The sequence below is a fragment of the Ruditapes philippinarum genome, unplaced genomic scaffold, assembly GCF_026571515.1.
Source record: "Ruditapes philippinarum isolate M1 unplaced genomic scaffold, ASM2657151v2 ctg1239_1_1_1_1, whole genome shotgun sequence".
Taxonomy (NCBI): Eukaryota; Metazoa; Mollusca; class Bivalvia; order Venerida; family Veneridae; genus Ruditapes; species Ruditapes philippinarum.
The window spans coordinates 90167-107719 of NW_026866030.1; the positions used below are offsets into that span (position 1 = coordinate 90167).

Here is a 17553-nt window from a genome sequence, read left to right on the forward strand (position 1 = left end):
CTAAGGCTTACTATAAGGTACCAAATACAAAACCACCGATGAAATTATATATATAAAAAAATTTTCCACTATCAAAATTATAGTTATAGAAAGGTGTAAAGCCTACTATATGTCCATTTGCCAAACAATGTGGAACACGGGAAATCGTCGTTTCGGCGACTGAGGCGCACTCCGGCGGGATTTCCCTGCATCATTCATTTACATTAATAAAAAGAACTTGAATTCCACAGCTTACTTAATTCAAGTCCAATGAATATCAATATTCTATCGATTTTTTCTATTTCACGGTAATTTTTGACTTGTCGTTGCCATTTTGGATTCTGATACCTGTGTGTTATACGCGATCTGATTGGACGTCCAATTTGGCTCGCATATTTCAACCCAGGTATCAGACTGCAAAATGGCTACGACAATTCAAAAATTACCGTGAAACAGAAAAAATCGGAATGATAGTGATATTCGTTGGACTTGAATTACATAAACTGAGGAATTCTAGTTCTTTTTATTAATGTTAATGAAAGATGCAGCGAAATCCCGCCGGAATGCGCCTCAGTCGCCGAAACGACGATTTCCCGTGTTCCACATTGTTTGGCAAATGGACATATAGTAGGCTTTACACCTTTCTATAACTATAATTTTGATAGTGGAAAATTTTTTTATATATATAATTTCATCAGTGGTTTTGTATTTGGTACCTTATAGTAAGCCTTAGAGTGTTGATTTTTTTTTCAGGATTGTAGTAGGGGTCCAGGGGCAGATAGGGGTGGGGTGTCCAAACACTGATACTGCCGCCTGTGATCCATTAAAGCCAAAATATGACAATATGGGGCAACAACAAACTATTGTCATCTTGTTGAGTTCCATACAAATAAATTAAAATTATGGAAATGATCAAGTTTGTGCTTTAATTAATTTCAAGTTTATCGGTTTGTAATATAAGATTTCAAATATAAACATGTAAGAAGGGACTTGTTGTTTGTTCAGCACATTATATATATGGCAATATCTCTTAAGATTTTAACACAAATCTGACTGCCACAGACCAAGTGCTTTACTTAAGCTTATAGGCTTTACCGGCAAAACTTAAAGCATAGAAATATATAGTTATATGGTCATACATAAATCACAAAGGTACACTGATTGAGACTTGCATAAGAAACATTTATATACATGTACATTTAAAAAAAAGAAAATAGTAAAAAAGTATTCTGATTTTCAAACCCTTTCAGACCAATTATTAAATTATCTGTCCAATCTTACATGGTTTCAGAATAAACGCTGGAGAAAATTTATTGAAACCACTGAAGTATAGTATTGATCAGAATAATTCCTCAATATCATATTTCAAGTTCGATGAACAAAAAAAAACAATATTCATATTGATTAATGGAAATACAATACACTATTCACCTTATAGAAAGTTATTTACATATTTAATCACAATATTCTACCGCACCATTTGCTTGTGTCAATTTAAAACTATTTGTATAGTAATCTTTAACAAGAAGGTCAATTAGTAAATATTTAATGAAGGAACGAAGGTAAAAAGTAAATCTGAAATCCAGATAATCACTGTTGACAATGCTTATTTATTGATCGTGGCAATTTTCTCCTATTAAAATTTCCTGCTTTTCCCAGTCTTTTACCTGATGACTCAAAGCCATAAATTGTTTTAAAGGCCCCCTCATGGTAAGTTTGTATCCCACTAAATTCAGATTGTGAAATGAGAAAGCTTATTAATAAACCAGCTTAAGAATGACACGTCCTGGTTTACTAATACAGAAATACTAACAGAGGGGTCACTATAGAGGTCTTCCTCCACCTCACCGCAGTTCAGCTGGAAAGTTGCCATTTGACATTAATTTTACTTGTCATTGTGACTTTATACTCGAATGAAAAAATATAAAGCCTTGTTTCTTATTTTGAAATCTGACATTGCAAAGTTCTTAAAGTTGTACCAAATTTTGTTCCATTACCTATGTTTAGGTTAAATGCCACAGACTAATTTAAGGACATAAATTTGAGAACAAATCTAGACCTGCCAGTGCTAAACAATTGCAATTCTAATGATTTATTAAAGGGTATACACCCTTCTTGTGCAATGTACAATACGGTATCATTTCACATAAATCTTTTTTAATTAAATGTCTATGAGCCCTAATAACCTGCTGGTGGCAACTCTGATTCTAACCACATGGAACAAGCACAGACCAAGACCAGTAGGTACATCCTTGCCTTCAGAGACAAGCCCGTCTGCTCTGGCACTACCCTTAATTCAGTCAGTACATAATTATTATGACATTTTTCTCCATAAAAAAGATGGAATGTCTTGTTCAGAAAGATAGACAAGTCTATGTAAAATATTTTGCAAGGTTAGGGTGAACAATTCTTTGCTATCGAATTATTCAAACCTTTGTATGCTCATGGAAATATTAGTGAAATTCAAATTTGGTTTTTTTTATTTATAAATTGTCATTGTCTTTAGAAGTATGAAAATGAAATATTCAAATTTTATTACACATTTCACACAGAAATCTGATTATAGCCTTATTTATTTTTGGTATTTTGATAACCATACACTTATAATGGAATGTTCCACACTGAATGCAGGGTAAATCCATTACATACATTCGGTGGGGTTAAGGTAACTCAGGAGTAAACAAATAACATTATAACCAATGACAGTTTGTAAGTCCTCTTTGTGCACTTACTTGAATTTCTTTGTTTCAGCAATCTTAAGATCTAAAATATGACATTTCAATACCATGTAAGACTGTAAATAAATTGATCTCCGTGGCTTGAAATGGGGACACAAATTTATATAATTTATGTCAGGTAAAATATCCATAATCATTTATACCCATGGCATTTTTTTTTTAAATCTTCTGTAATTTTTGTTCTGAAATAGGGATCACACCTAAGTTGTAATACTCATTTATAATACTTATTGATTTTACTGACATAAATGCTCAAATAGAATTTCTGTTCAAATTTGCATTTCAAGTGTTGCTCTCTTTAACTTACATTTTAATCAATTTCTATATGATAATGATGACAAAGCAAATTTGACTGGCATGATCTATTCTGTAAAACTGTTTTTAAAAACCACTTGATCAAACCAGGCACTTGATTGCAATTTGAACTTGACACTACACAAACCAAACACTGTTTTTCCTTTTTCAACCACCAGTATGTCAATCAGACTGAAAATTGCATGTTATAATCATTAATGATTTATAGAAATATTAAAGCAGCAGGCCTTCAGATCCATGCTAATTTTCCTGATTTGTTTTCAAATGTCTAAAAAGAATAAAAAATGTATAAAAATTACACAAATAGGCCAGAACATGCAAAACAGCCCTTAAATATTGAATATTTCTATTTTAAAATTTGAGTACATTTTGCTAAAAATTGATTATTGTGGCTCATCAGGACGCATGCAGCTTTAATAATACTTAAATATAATATTTATATTTATTTAATTATTTAATGCTAAAATATAATGTGAAAATCATTGTTATATATACATGTACCTATTTATAATTAATTATTTAAAAAAAATTACTTTGTTCCATTTCTCTTTTAAATCTCATTACAAATTGTTTCTACAACAATGGCACTTTCTTATCATAGATCTTAACATTCTTTCTGCCTTATATGTATACTTTTTAAATCACTAACTTAAATTAGTCCAAACATTTCAAAGGAATGACTTTTTACCATATAATTATGGTGATATTTTCTATTGATAATGAAATTACTATCTTGACTACTACCTCACTGCAATAGCCTTAACATACTAAATATCTTCAATGGACTCTTCCATCATTAAATTTGGACAAAACCATTCATCATTTTTGGGGGGAAAGAAATGACAGCTGATCTTGGTATGCACTGGTTGCATATGCAGATTCTGATGATGCCAGCAAGGTAATGGCTACAATTTTGGTATAAATCTATTTTTGCATCAACTGTATAATTATGGTAAAACATTTCTTTATAAATTTATATTTATATTTAAAGAATAATATGTAATGTATTTCAATAAAGCAGGATGGACGTGCATGCAAAAAATCATCACCAATTTCAGATTATTTTTACCTGCTTAAAAAAATTCTACCTTTTTTAAAAAATTTTCTTTGAAATTCTTTCTTTTTTATAATCTTTCTTTTTAAAAGTGTGTTTTATAACATATATTGTTTAGAAGATACCATTGCAAAACATGAAATCTATCAAATCTTTTTGTGCATTTCAAATTTTTCTTGTACATTTCACTAGCTTATTTAATATAGCAAAATTCACCCTTCAAGTTGTACTGTACAGTAATGATAATTTGACTAACCATGGCAGAATAACAATAAAGAAAATAATTACCTTAAAGTAAATACACATATTTCTCATGTACACTTAATACAAATAATACTACCAAATTCCAACTACTTTAAATATGCTTTGCTCAGCAAAATAATATTAATTACAAAAATAAACCAAAAAATTCGGAAATATTTATAAAACTACTTTATTCTGTTTTTCTTTTTCTGTAATATTGATTCTACAATATATTAAGCAACATTTTTTTTTCAACTGTATTATTCTTTTTTATATATCAGACACTACTCTTAATTAATATTTATTCAACCATTTTTTAAAATTCTTTAAAAGATCAATACTACATGTATATATTCATTCATCATTAAGTCAATTACCTTTCTTTTTCTTTTTTATTTTGGAGAAAAATCCTGACATTTTTAGATATATTTCTTTAGCTGCCCAATAATCCTTTAACAGTCCAAAAAGTCAAACTAATGAAGTATTCAATGGAATAATTTAATGACCAACTTTTTATGAACTTAACCAATACGCCACTTCTAAAAATATTCAAACGTATCATAAATGCCACTCCATAACAACTTCGTAATATACAGTAAACACTGTCCAGCGATGAATACCTGTCAAAATTACCACATTACCACATGGTTTCGATAGTCAATGCAATGCCACTACAATTATGCCTCTACCATACTATGGTATTGATCAAAGGCAAAAAAAAAATCAAAGATTAGTTTAACCATTAAAAGTATTCAATCATATATATATAAAACATTATTTAAAAAGCTGACTGGCCCTTTCAATACCCGCGTATTTCCAATAATTGGTCAACTATGACCGAGTTGCGAAACCAACCAAACACAAGTAAATACATGCACACTCCAAAGTCAATAACTGTGTCATTTCTATTTCATACTGATTTAAATCCAAATCTCTTCAGGGTGGGTATTTTGTTGGTGGTATTATGACTGTGAGACATAAATTGGTAACGTTGATTTATACAAACAGAGATAAGAATATATACACATTTGACAAAATGAAAATGAAAGTAAAATGTAATTTTTAAAAGTTAAGCGGACTGTTCTTCTCCGGACGTTATTGATTAAGTTGCAATATAACAGATTAAACAGTTCTATATTAAGAATATGACCCACTCGTGGAAATTAACTAAATATTATTTTTATTTTTTAAGTGAAAAGTAAGAAAACAATTATTTGAAAGAAAGGATTGGTTTATGTGAAGAAACTGTCTTAATTAAAATGTTTAAAGCTAATTATACTATCTGCTGTTTGTAGCTTAAAAAAATATTGTTTGCAATTTGAAACAAAACAATTTCAAAATACTAGAATAAAAGAAATAACTATGTTTGTATATATCTCCTTAGTCAATGGATGGCATATGTACGTAATCATTGCTAAATGGTTGAAACTCTGTTTATAATAGCCACATAATATTTTGTTTGTTACATTCTGTTTATGTGTTTTAAATAAAATAGTGACACCTACTGTTACATATAACTGTATATAACAATAGGGAATCAAGTTCAATCAACCATAAGATTATGGGGACAGCATACGTATGACACCAGTCTGACGAAAATAAATTATAAGCATCTCAATATTATAACCTTAATATTTAAATTACCTAATTAACTAATGGACTCCTCTAAATTCGAAGCTGGACAAGTCAATTACACAGTTATACAGGGTAAATGTTTATATAGTCTGTCTAATGTACAATAGGAAATATGTGTAGGATATTAAAAACCCTAACAAATGCAGTACAGTATTATGTAAAATTGTTAAAGGGAGGAAATAACAGAATCACATCTTAATAATATTGACATGTTATCAAACCTTAGGCAACAGTCATATTAATTAACAATGTAGAGATCGATTAAAAAAGTATTTTCTTTTAAAAATATCTAAAATATGGTAGCAAACAACCACAATTTAAATTTACCACTGCTGTGCAATTTTATTTTCTTTCTTGTTATATTTTACACTTAACCTGCCGGACTCAAAAGTGATTAGCTTTTGCCATCAGTTACAAGTCAGGCAAGTCTGCACATACCTACTGTTTTGTAGCTCAATTTTGTATTTTGATAAAGAAATCCCTTAAACTTTAAATGGACTGCTCCAAGTTCAAAGCATGACAAATTCATTACAAAAATTCAGGAAGGTTAAGTGTGTTCAATTTAGCTTGATTACAGGATATCCAACTTATACTCTTCTTCTACCTGGACTTCCTGTAAAGCTGATGTCATATGACAAAATAATAGGCATGCCCTTTGCGGACTCAAACCTACAATTCCTTAATTCAATAACAAGTCAAAAAAATTTCTTTTTTATTTTTATTTTTTTTGAAAATATTGAAAAAAGAGACCATTTCAATTTGGAAATGGGGCCAATATGGCGTTAGGAAGAATGCCCTGAAGATAGCTGAGAGATATTGTAAAGCAATCTAAACTTGTTGAATTTCTACCCTGGGTTTATAAATGCATCTTACTATTAAATGATAAAAGGGGCAGAAATCTGAACACAATAGAAGCAGTAAAATCCTCTACTTTTTGCATGAAAAAAAAAACAACATCTTTTGTCTTAATTTCATTATGCCTTGAACCTTTTGGGTAGAAGCAGTAATGTAATGAACCAAAAGAAAACATACCAACCCAACTGACAAGGTTGTAACAAATTACATTTTTTTTAAAACAATCATAACAACATTTTCAACTACTTGGGGATATATTTTTATAAATAACAAATCTTATAGCTACTATTTACAATAACTACATGTACTAGAAAATCCTAACAAATGTGGCAGGGAGAATTACTTAATATCTACATAATAATCTATTCTAAATTTAGTAAGAGTGTCAAAGTTAATTATGTGAACCTTGAAAACAATTATTTTTCACATTTTGAATGTATATATACATGTATAAAGTCACTATGATTAAAGAAATCCATACGAAATGATAGTAATCCTTCTTTGTATGAAAATTAAATAACAAGACATAATTATCTAAATAACAGTTTAAAGAGTATAAATTTATATATCTTATGAAATATTTTCATAAAATTTATCAACAGAAATATTTTATTGGTTCCATAATCTTAATGTCAATTCTCGAAAAAGTTGTGACATAGAATGTCTCTGTTATCTAAAGTAATACACTGATTATTGTTTGTAAACAGAATAAAATGTTCCGGAACAAAATATTATTCTGCTATTAAAGTAGGGTTATGTTGGTTTAGCAATGATTTTGTGCATGGGCTTTTCCCTTTTAAGGCAATTTACTACCATATTTATTTCATACAAGCATTTTGGAAATATTCATTTTTTTAATTAAAACAACAATTTTTGCAGCATTTATAATATTTAAACACATTAATTGGGGTACATATAATAAATCAAATCTGTCACATGATAATTTTCACTGAGTGATAACATGACTTTAGGTTAATGATATATTTTCATTATACAATCCTCAACTAATACCACTAAAATTAAAGATCCTGTATGTTGTAATTAAGGTTGTTACCGCACTGAAGTGAAATCTTATATATTATCATTATGCTTCTAAAAAAAAAATTCAAACATTGAAGAATTTGTAAAATATTTACTGCAAATATTTGTGCAGATTATATGTAATTATTGAAATATATCCATTCATTTCTTATTAAAAAATTTGACTTAAGCAATATAGAAAATAAATTTCTAATTACCTCCCTTTCATTATTATGAAATGTAAATTTGGTAATATCTTTACAAATAATGCTTTTTTGAATTTACAATATTGATAAATCTTTATTTGAGCATTATATTTATGATATAAAACCATATAAAAATTGTGTTACAGGATCTTTAATAATATAGCTACATGTCACAGCACCTGGTGTAAAATTTGTTTATTAGAAAAAATAGTGCCATTAACAGATTGAATATAAAATTTTAGTATGAAACAATTCCATTACAGGTCCATGAGACCATGACCTCGTCCGTATTGAACATGTTATATCATTGGCGGCCAGTTAAAGTTAGAAATCTTATCTTATACAAAATATTGCTAAAATTGAAAACAAGCTATATGCCAAGAATTGAACTGTTTGCAAAAAAAGTTCACACTTCATGGTAGGAGTCAGACCCAAAATGGGGTAAAATTGACCCCTAATTCAGTGAACTTGACCATACAATTACTGAGACCTCTAGCTAAAGATATTGTATATATAGTTTTGAGGTTATTTACAAAATATCAAGCAAGGGTATTCCAAATATTGTAAAGGTCATATGGTAATTTCCACTTTTACTGCTGGAAAAAAGACCCAAGCAGCCCATCCATGCGTTATTTCAGATACAAGCTGGTGCAATAAATCTATATATAGCATACCTTCTGGAGTGTTCATTGGAGAATAAAATTCCCTCGTGTCCTCTATAGAATGCCTGTCAATACGACGAGAATGATGGGAATGATGGTACAGCAGCGGGTCACTTTCATCATCCGAGTGCTCAGCTGAAATAAAACAAAAATTGTAAAATTAAACTTAATACTACTTAAACAAAAAAATATTTTATTCAGAATCTATGTTGCAGTTATCTGTCTTTAACAGTGATCTTTATTCATAATCTCAAAGGTATGAGATTTAAAGTGAATACCTTTAGTGGTTGTCGAGATCTTACACATAATGATAACATAACTACAATGTACCAGCAGGAGGGTCTGTTTCATAAAGAATCATAGGGCCGATTTAAGTCTTAAGAACAAAACTGGGATAAAACTGTCATGACTATTTCTTGGGGTGTCTTATGTTTCAGACTAACGATTCTTTATGAAAAGCACCCCATAGTTTCAATTCAGTCAAAATCTATTCATGAGTTACAGGTCTTAAAAACTGGTCTCAATTGTTTTTCAGAGACATTTGTGAAGCTATGAATGAATACCTTCAATACTTTTGGAGAAGTTGCATGCAAACTTTACTGCAACCAGCAATTATATGTTCACAATGCCATAATTAAATAAAACCTCATGCTAAAATGATAGACTTTTAAATTTTCTACCTGAAAATCAATGCTAGAGTGCCTTTGACAGTGACCTACAATATTTATCCTGATGATATGTGTAACGTTTTTAGTGAATATTGAAACATTAAATTACAAACAAAACCTCAACCAAACAACACACTTTTGCCTAGACACAAATGAGTATGATACCCTCATTTAAAATCATTTTTATTATTAGTTATAAAGATTTTTGACCAGTTATAAGACCATACATGTATATAAATGTATTTTTGCAAATATAGCCGAGCCAATTGGCAAGGGTTATATTGCAAACAACCATTAATTCATGGCCATATAACCTGTAAGGAATATTTATAACCAAGAACTGATAATACTGCAAGCATACATGTTGTACTCTTTTTTAGAGAAAAAGTCATATTGCTTCATTAACTGACAGCAGCCGTGTATATAAAACAATATAGACATCACGATTATCCAATGAAAAGTGGCGTTACAAACATGCAGTATTATAATGTTTCTTATATGTTATTACCTCTATGCCGGACTCTCTTTTCTGTGGGTACAACTTTAAAATCGAGCATCCACGTTTCAATCCACGCCAATATAAAACATACTATAAGAACTATATAGCTAAGTGGATTCTTGCCACCTAATAATGAATCGTTGAACTGAAACGGAAACACAAATATACATTTACGTGCTTGTTTCATATAAAAGGGCAATAACTCTTACCCTGCTCGGACCAAAAGTGATAATCTAGAGCCAGGCCAACCTACACATCTGTGCAGTCTGACCAGGCTCTATACTGTTGGTCTTTTGTTACTGAAATTCCTTAAATTTGAAAGGACAGATCCAAATTCAAACAAAAACAAGTCTATTTAAGAAATTTACGTTATATTTTGGTTAGAAAAATAAATATTAAACTATATCACCTAAATTTTACATTAAGTGTATAAAGCTATATAAAAGCTGCAAAAAATAATTGTATGGAAAATATATGGCAGTAAATTGCCTTAAATGGGAATTGTACATGTAACATAATCATTGCTAAATGGATAAAAAACATAATCATTGCTAAATGGATAAAACACTACGTAAAATGACAGAATACTATTTTGTTCTAGGAACATTTTATTTTGTTAATGTAGTACTACAATATTCATGTTGAATAACAGACACATTTCATGTTACAACTCTTTCAAAAATCGACCTTAAGATTATTGAACCCATAAAATCTTACTCTTGATAAATCTTATAAAAATATTTCATAAGACATAACTTTATAATCTTTTAAGACTTGATTTATTTTTAATTTCTAACTGGCTATTTATAGTTTAAAGGACTTAATAATGAAAGCATACTGACATACTAAAGCTAATGAGTCAATAGTATATGTCTGCATGTACTGATAAGGATTAATACTGGCTGAATGGGCAAGTAATTATGACCCCTAGCATTTTACAGTCTCCACAAAAACAAACACAAATGTGACTTACCTCAAACAAAAAACATTTAAAAAGTAGATATATACAAGTCATGCTGGTTGATATCTGAAAATAAAGCAATGAATGGTACATAAATAATCAGGACAGTTTCTCCATAGAACCAAATTTCTAAATTTTACCAAAGTGGTGATTAACTTTTTTCCTAATTTAAATCAAACATTATTTTCCAAATAGCTGGGGGAAAAACGGATATTTAAATATGGTGTACTAAAAATTTCATGATTTAAAATCTAACAAAACTTTAAATCACTAAAACAAACTGTCAATGCACGATACAATGATTAATATTTTTTTTTATGTTTGATTTCAACACACTTTTGGTCATATATTAGCAGTAAGTCTACCTAAATGGCTTTTCTGGATAACTAACAAGTGAGTGATTACCAATTTCTCTGCAAGTGATCGACGACTAATTCAACATGTTTTTTGAATGAACAGAGAGAGACAAATATCCATTAGAATCAATTGTCATGGAAACATTTGGCCTTGTATGAGAATGGAACCAGCAACTTCTAGATTATAAACCCAATGCTCATCTTATTGAGCTTTCAGGACTGGCCTCAACAATGAAGAAAATAATATTTTTATGAATGTGATTACGATTAGATTACTGCATTACCAGTTATAAACAAAACAAAGATCTGCTAAATTTGCACATTATTAAAACTCTTAGCCTGCTTGCAGTAACTGATTTTGTAATAGTGGTTGAGTGGTTGACGCATTGGACTAGTTATCTAAAAATTGCTGGCCACTTGTGTTCAAACCCTGTCAGGGGCATGCCTTTGTTTACTTGAGCAAGACACTTTCCTTGCTCAGTACTGGTTGGTTCCAGGATTGGATCTGAGAGTGTTTCTATAAGCTAATAGGTTCCAACACAATCAAATTAGAGATAAATTTGTATAAAATAACTGATTCTACTCCTCCAACCAGTGCAGACCATGAAGATTAGCCAGTACATCTGTGATGTCTGATCATGGTCTGCACTGTTCACTATTCAATCATTACAAATTTTGAAAATTTCCCCTTAAACTGATGAATGGTTTTGTCTAGAATAAAAGGTGCCAACAAATAAAGTCCATTTATGATATTCAGCTAAGTTACGATTAAAGATCATTAATTTTACTTACTGCAATAACCCACCAATGGCTGATTCTGAATAAAGCATACGCCAGAATTATAAATGTAAATCGAGCTGTAGAAATCATCTGAAAAATAAATTTTCAAAATATATTCACATCTCCCATTGTTTTACTTTAGCCCTTTCTGCAAGTACAAGTACACATACTAACCCAAAGAATTATAAATTAGCAAAAAGTATTACTTTTCCTACTATTAAATTGTAATTAAGAGGTAAATATACAGTACAGAGTGGTCTAAAAGGTGATAATCTCACCCTAAATGAATAGACTTACTCCGGAATCATGAATATTTTTGGTGTTTCCCAGCTAATCCAGGGGTACAAACACTTTTACAGTTACAGCTTTGAAAACAAGCGCAACAGGTTGACTTACCTATTGTCACTGGGAGAGCATCTTGAAGCTAAAACGGTAACAATTTGTTTGTGCCGGGCATTAGCTTGGAAAAACCCATATAATTGCCGAGTTCTGGATAACATCTATTGTGGACCGCTTCGGGTCAATATTATTCAAATTAACAATATCAGTTTTCGTACAAAGTAAAAATATACTGACATTTGTTATATTTCACTTTTTTCACCTCCCATCTGTATTCAAAAGTTTATTTCTACTTAAGTTTTTAAATATGTTTTAAACAACAAAGGAAAGGACATACCACTGTGTCAAACAGAGATGCTTCAAATGTGTATTTATATACTTGGTCTTCAAACGCCTTCCATATTGGTGAAATACCTATTAACTGAAATAATCATCATTTTATTAGTCAAGGTGTTTCTTAAAAAAAGCATAAAACATGTATATTCAAATTATAACACAATGCATCAATATAAAGCATTTTTTGGTGGGAGGGCAATTTGGTTTTACCAACACTGCATAGGCTATGTGAAGACTTTCTAGTTTTACTGATGGAGCTCTATGCCCCTCCTTGCATAATTTCTAGCACTTTTGTAAACCACCAACATTACAGCAGCTACAAATATAGCTGGATAGCTTCATCACATGAAATTTATCACTACAAAAACCCGGCTGTGGTTTGATCCAACAGCAGTCAGGTGCAAGTGGTTAGAAGTCAGCAACTTAATTCAATCAGCAACATTGAGTCACACCTCAATTTTTCAACTATTCCATGATGCATAATCAGCATAATTTTGCCTTTTTTTAAGGATATAAAGCTATATTGGACTGGCTGTATTCTGTACAATATTTTTTTGTATCTAAATAAAATTAATTCCAAAGTACCTATACAAATGTATAATTTTTTAAGTACCTAAATAGTACCTTAACTATAACCCCTATGTAAAAGGGAATAATAAAATTTCTTTTTCTGTATCAAAATTTTCTCCAATTACCTGTGTATAAATGACCCATAGTATAAAGGTAAGAATTAGATCAAAAGTTGTAAAGAGACAGAATGTTCGACGCGCAGGTGACATCTTCGTTCCCTGGGGATCCCATTCTCGTGGCAGAGACTGTGACTGGCTTGAATCATTGGGAATACTGTAGTAACTGTAAATATAAGATATGCTAACATTACTATATGAAATATTAACAGTTGCATAATTATAAAAATAAATGAATTTTCAACATGTTTGTTTGATATTAACACATTTTTGGTAATATATTAACAGTTTGTATTAACCTCACTGACTCTCCTGGAGGACTAACCAGGATCCAAGGTTATACAGAGATTTTCTGAACTCAAACTTAGATTTCAGGCATCAGATTGGTCAGAAACTGGCACAGTTATGTACACTAGCCAATGAAAATTCTGATACTGTAGGACAAGCTCAGTTAAGGCGAGTAAATCGAGTAAATACCAATTTCTACAGAATTTATACTATCAAACAAGTTTAATGGATTATGCTAAAACAAATTGCATAAAAAGTAAGTGAAATTACAAATATCCAATTATTATTAGAGAAGTAAATATACTTATTACAATATTGAAAAGTATGTTAGAGTTGCACTAAACAAAGAAATTTCAATTGAATCATTATCATGAATTATAACAACTGATTATCCTGCATGGTTTGTCAGAATACATGTATACCTATTAGGAAAACAATGAATACACGAAGTATTTATAAAAAGTAATATATTTTTTGATAATCTGTCCATTTATTCAAAGATATTGATCTGCACCAGTCCTGTGCGCTAATATGTTACAGTTTTCCTATTTTTAGTTCTAGTGACCCCTAAAATAAGGCCAACTTATTTTTTTTTAGGACCTTCTTAAACTATATTAGTAATGATCCATCCATTACTTTTTAACTTTGCATATGATGAGGTTATTCTTTTTTAGTTCTTGTGTGGGCATTTTTTAAGCAAACAAAATAAGACCATACATGCAAAACTGCCATACATGCTGTATAAATTTCTCCTGCTGTACAGATGAGTATGATAATCTGAACTCCTATAATTATGCACAACAAGTTCATTACATAAATAAGTCAGGGGAAACTGTTTACATTACTTACTTGGTACCAGATGCTGATCTATCCATGGCTGACTGAGAATAGACCATGTCCCTCCTATCCTGAAATTCATTAATAAATCAATCATTATTTTCAATGTTTTGATAAATCTATCACAGAATTTGCACACACAAAACTTTTTCAAATAAGTAATCAACATATTTGAGGAGTTTTTTTATTTGATAAAATCTAAATTTTATTCTTAATCACTACATGTTTAACCCCAAACCTGGTGGAACTGTAAGTGTTAAGCCTGACAGTCCAATCAGTATAAATCCAGGCTACCCTGCACATCTATACAGTCTTACCAGGCTGACAGTATAATGTTAATTGTTAGATTAATTTTTGCTTTTTGATACTAAAACCCCTTAAACTTGGAATGAACTGTTCCAAGTTCAATGCAGGGCAAGTTCATTTACACAAATTCAGTAGGTTAAGGAATAGGATTAGTCAGATCAATGACTGTTTAAAAGGCTCGAACATCAATTTCAAAAACCTTTGCATGCCAGTCAGTAGGCTATAAATTAGTATAATAACTTCCATGTGTTACCAGTATCATGTCCAACTGTCTAACACAGTCTAATACAGTCTTAACAATATGTTAAACCATTCTGTTCAATTCAAGCATTTCACTAAAGATATCCCATAAAACAACAACATTTCCGAATGGACAAGTCTATTAAACAAATACTGCTATAGTGGTGTAACAGTGATGTAACAGTGATGTAACAGTGATGTAACAGTTTCATTCACTGGTATCTTAATCTTCATTGATAATTGTCAAGCTTTATCCTGCTAAATTTGTTTAATGAAAGTCTTTGCAAAGTCATACTAGTATTAAAATTCTTTAACCTTAACAGACTGGAACCAAAAATGGTTAGCCTTTACCTCCACTATGGAGGGAATATTACCAGCCTGCAAGTCGGTGCACTTCAACCAGGCCCTATACTGTTGATACCTCTATTTTTGCATTTTGATATTGAAATCACTTAAAATTCAAATGGACTATTATATTATAATATATATATTGTATGATATTGCATTCCTTACTCATTTATATAAGTTCAAACATGATGCTGCAGCTTTCAGCTCAGCTTATCTGACAAACCCTGTATTTAATTTCCTGTACTGGGATCCTACATGTTTACCGGACAATCAGTTTACCGGACAAAATCTATTCCTGTCAAATAAGGCTTTAACTTTGCTTCGATTAAAAAAATCATCCGGTCCTAATCGTACAAACACTTTCTATTTCAAAGTAAACAAGATATGTTTGTAAAACATGTATGCCCCCTATCAGCAGCCAATTAGTCATGTAATAAGGTTATTATGCATGACTTCTGACCCAGTGATCAAACAATTAATAAGCGTTATCAAGTATCTACTGGTCATGACCTTAACCTTTGACCCCTTGACCCAAAACTCAATAGGGGTCATCTGCTGGTCACGACCAATCATCATACAAAGTTTGAAGTTCCTATGCCTAAGCATTTTTAGTTAATTGATCGGAAACCGTTTTTACCTACAAGGTCAATGTGACCTTGACCTTTGACCCCTTGACCCCAAAATCAATAGGTCATCTGCTGGTCATGACCAATCACCATACCAAGTTTGAAGTTCCTAGGCCTAAGGGTTCTTTAGTTATTGATCTGAAACCGTTTTAACATACAAGGTCAATGTGACCTTGACCTTTGACCCCAAAATCAATAGGGGTTATCTGCTGGTCATGACCAATCACCATGCCAAGTTTGAAGTTCCTAGGCCGAAGCGTTCTTTAGTTATTGATCAGAAACCGTTTTTACTTACAATGTCAATGTGACCTTGACCTTTGACCCCTTGATCCCAAAATCAATAGGGGTAATCTGCTGGTCATGACAAATCACCATACCAAGTTTGAAGTTCCTTGGCCTAAGCGTTTTTAGTTAATTGATCGGAAACTCTTTTTACCTACAAGGTCAATGTGACCTTGACCTTTGACCCCTTGACCCCAAAATCAATAGGTCATCTGCTGGTCATGACCAATCACCATACCAAGTTTGAAGTTCCTAGGCCTAAGGGTTCTTTTAGTTATTGATTGGAAAGCATTTTTACCTACAAGGTCAATGTGACCTTGCCCTTTGACCCCTTAACCCCAATATCAATAGGGGTCATCTGCTGGTCATGTACCAATCACCATACTAAGTTTGAAGTTCCTAGGCCTAAGGGTTCTTTTAGTTATTGATCGGAAACCGTTTTTACCTAAGAGGTCAATGTGACCTTGACCTTTGACCCCTTGACCCCAAAATCAATAGGGGTCATCTACTGATCATGACCAATCACCATATCAAGTTTGAAGTCCCTAGGCCTAAGGGTTCTTTCGTTATTGATCGGAAACCGTTTTTACCTACAAGGTCAATGTGACCTTGACCTTTGACCCCTTGACCCCAAAATCAATAGGGGTCATCTACTGATCATAACCAATCACCATACCAAGTTTGAAGTTCCTAGGCCTAAGGGTTCTTTTGTTATTGATCAGAAACCGTTTTTACCCAAGAGGTCAATGTGACCTTGACCTTTGACCCCTTGACCCCAAAATCAATAGGGGTCATCTACTGATCATGACCAATCACCATACCAAGTTTGAAGTTCCTAGGCCTTAAAGTTCTTTAGTTATTGATCGGAAACCGTTTTTACCTACAAGGTCAATGTGACCTTGACCTTTGACCCCTTAACCCCAAAATCAATAGGGGTCATCTGCTGGTCATAACCAATCACCATACCAAGTTTGAAGTTCCTAGGCCTAAGGGTTCTTTTGTTATTGATCAGAAACCGTTTTTACCCAAGAGGTCATTGTGACCTTGACCTTTGACCCCTTGACCCCAAAATCAATAGGGGTCATCTACTGATCATGACCAATCACCATACCAAGTTTGAAGTTCCTAGGCCTTAAAGTTCTTTAGTTATTGATCGGAAACCGTTTTTTGCTTACAAGGTCAATGTGACCTTGACCTTTCACCCCTTGACCCAAAATCAATAGGGGTCATCTACTGATCATGACCAATCATCATACCAAGTTTGAAGTTCCTAGGCCTTAAGGTTCTTTAGTTA

General features: G+C 31.6%; 1 protein-coding gene across 1 annotated transcript in view; it reads right to left on the minus strand.

Moving 5' to 3' along the window:
- LOC132731056 (stAR-related lipid transfer protein 3-like) overlaps positions 1–17553 on the minus strand; it is a 41779-nt gene that overhangs the window by 21782 nt on the left and 2444 nt on the right. The window contains exons 2-8 of the mRNA XM_060717166.1: positions 14470–14528; positions 13342–13498; positions 12648–12731; positions 11984–12061; positions 10848–10901; positions 9884–10019; positions 8720–8842 (exon numbers count right to left, since the gene is read on the minus strand). Coding sequence (XP_060573149.1) covers positions 8720–8842; positions 9884–10019; positions 10848–10901; positions 11984–12061; positions 12648–12731; positions 13342–13498; positions 14470–14528 — 691 coding nt within the window. The remainder of the gene's footprint in view (positions 1–8719; positions 8843–9883; positions 10020–10847; positions 10902–11983; positions 12062–12647; positions 12732–13341; positions 13499–14469; positions 14529–17553) is intronic.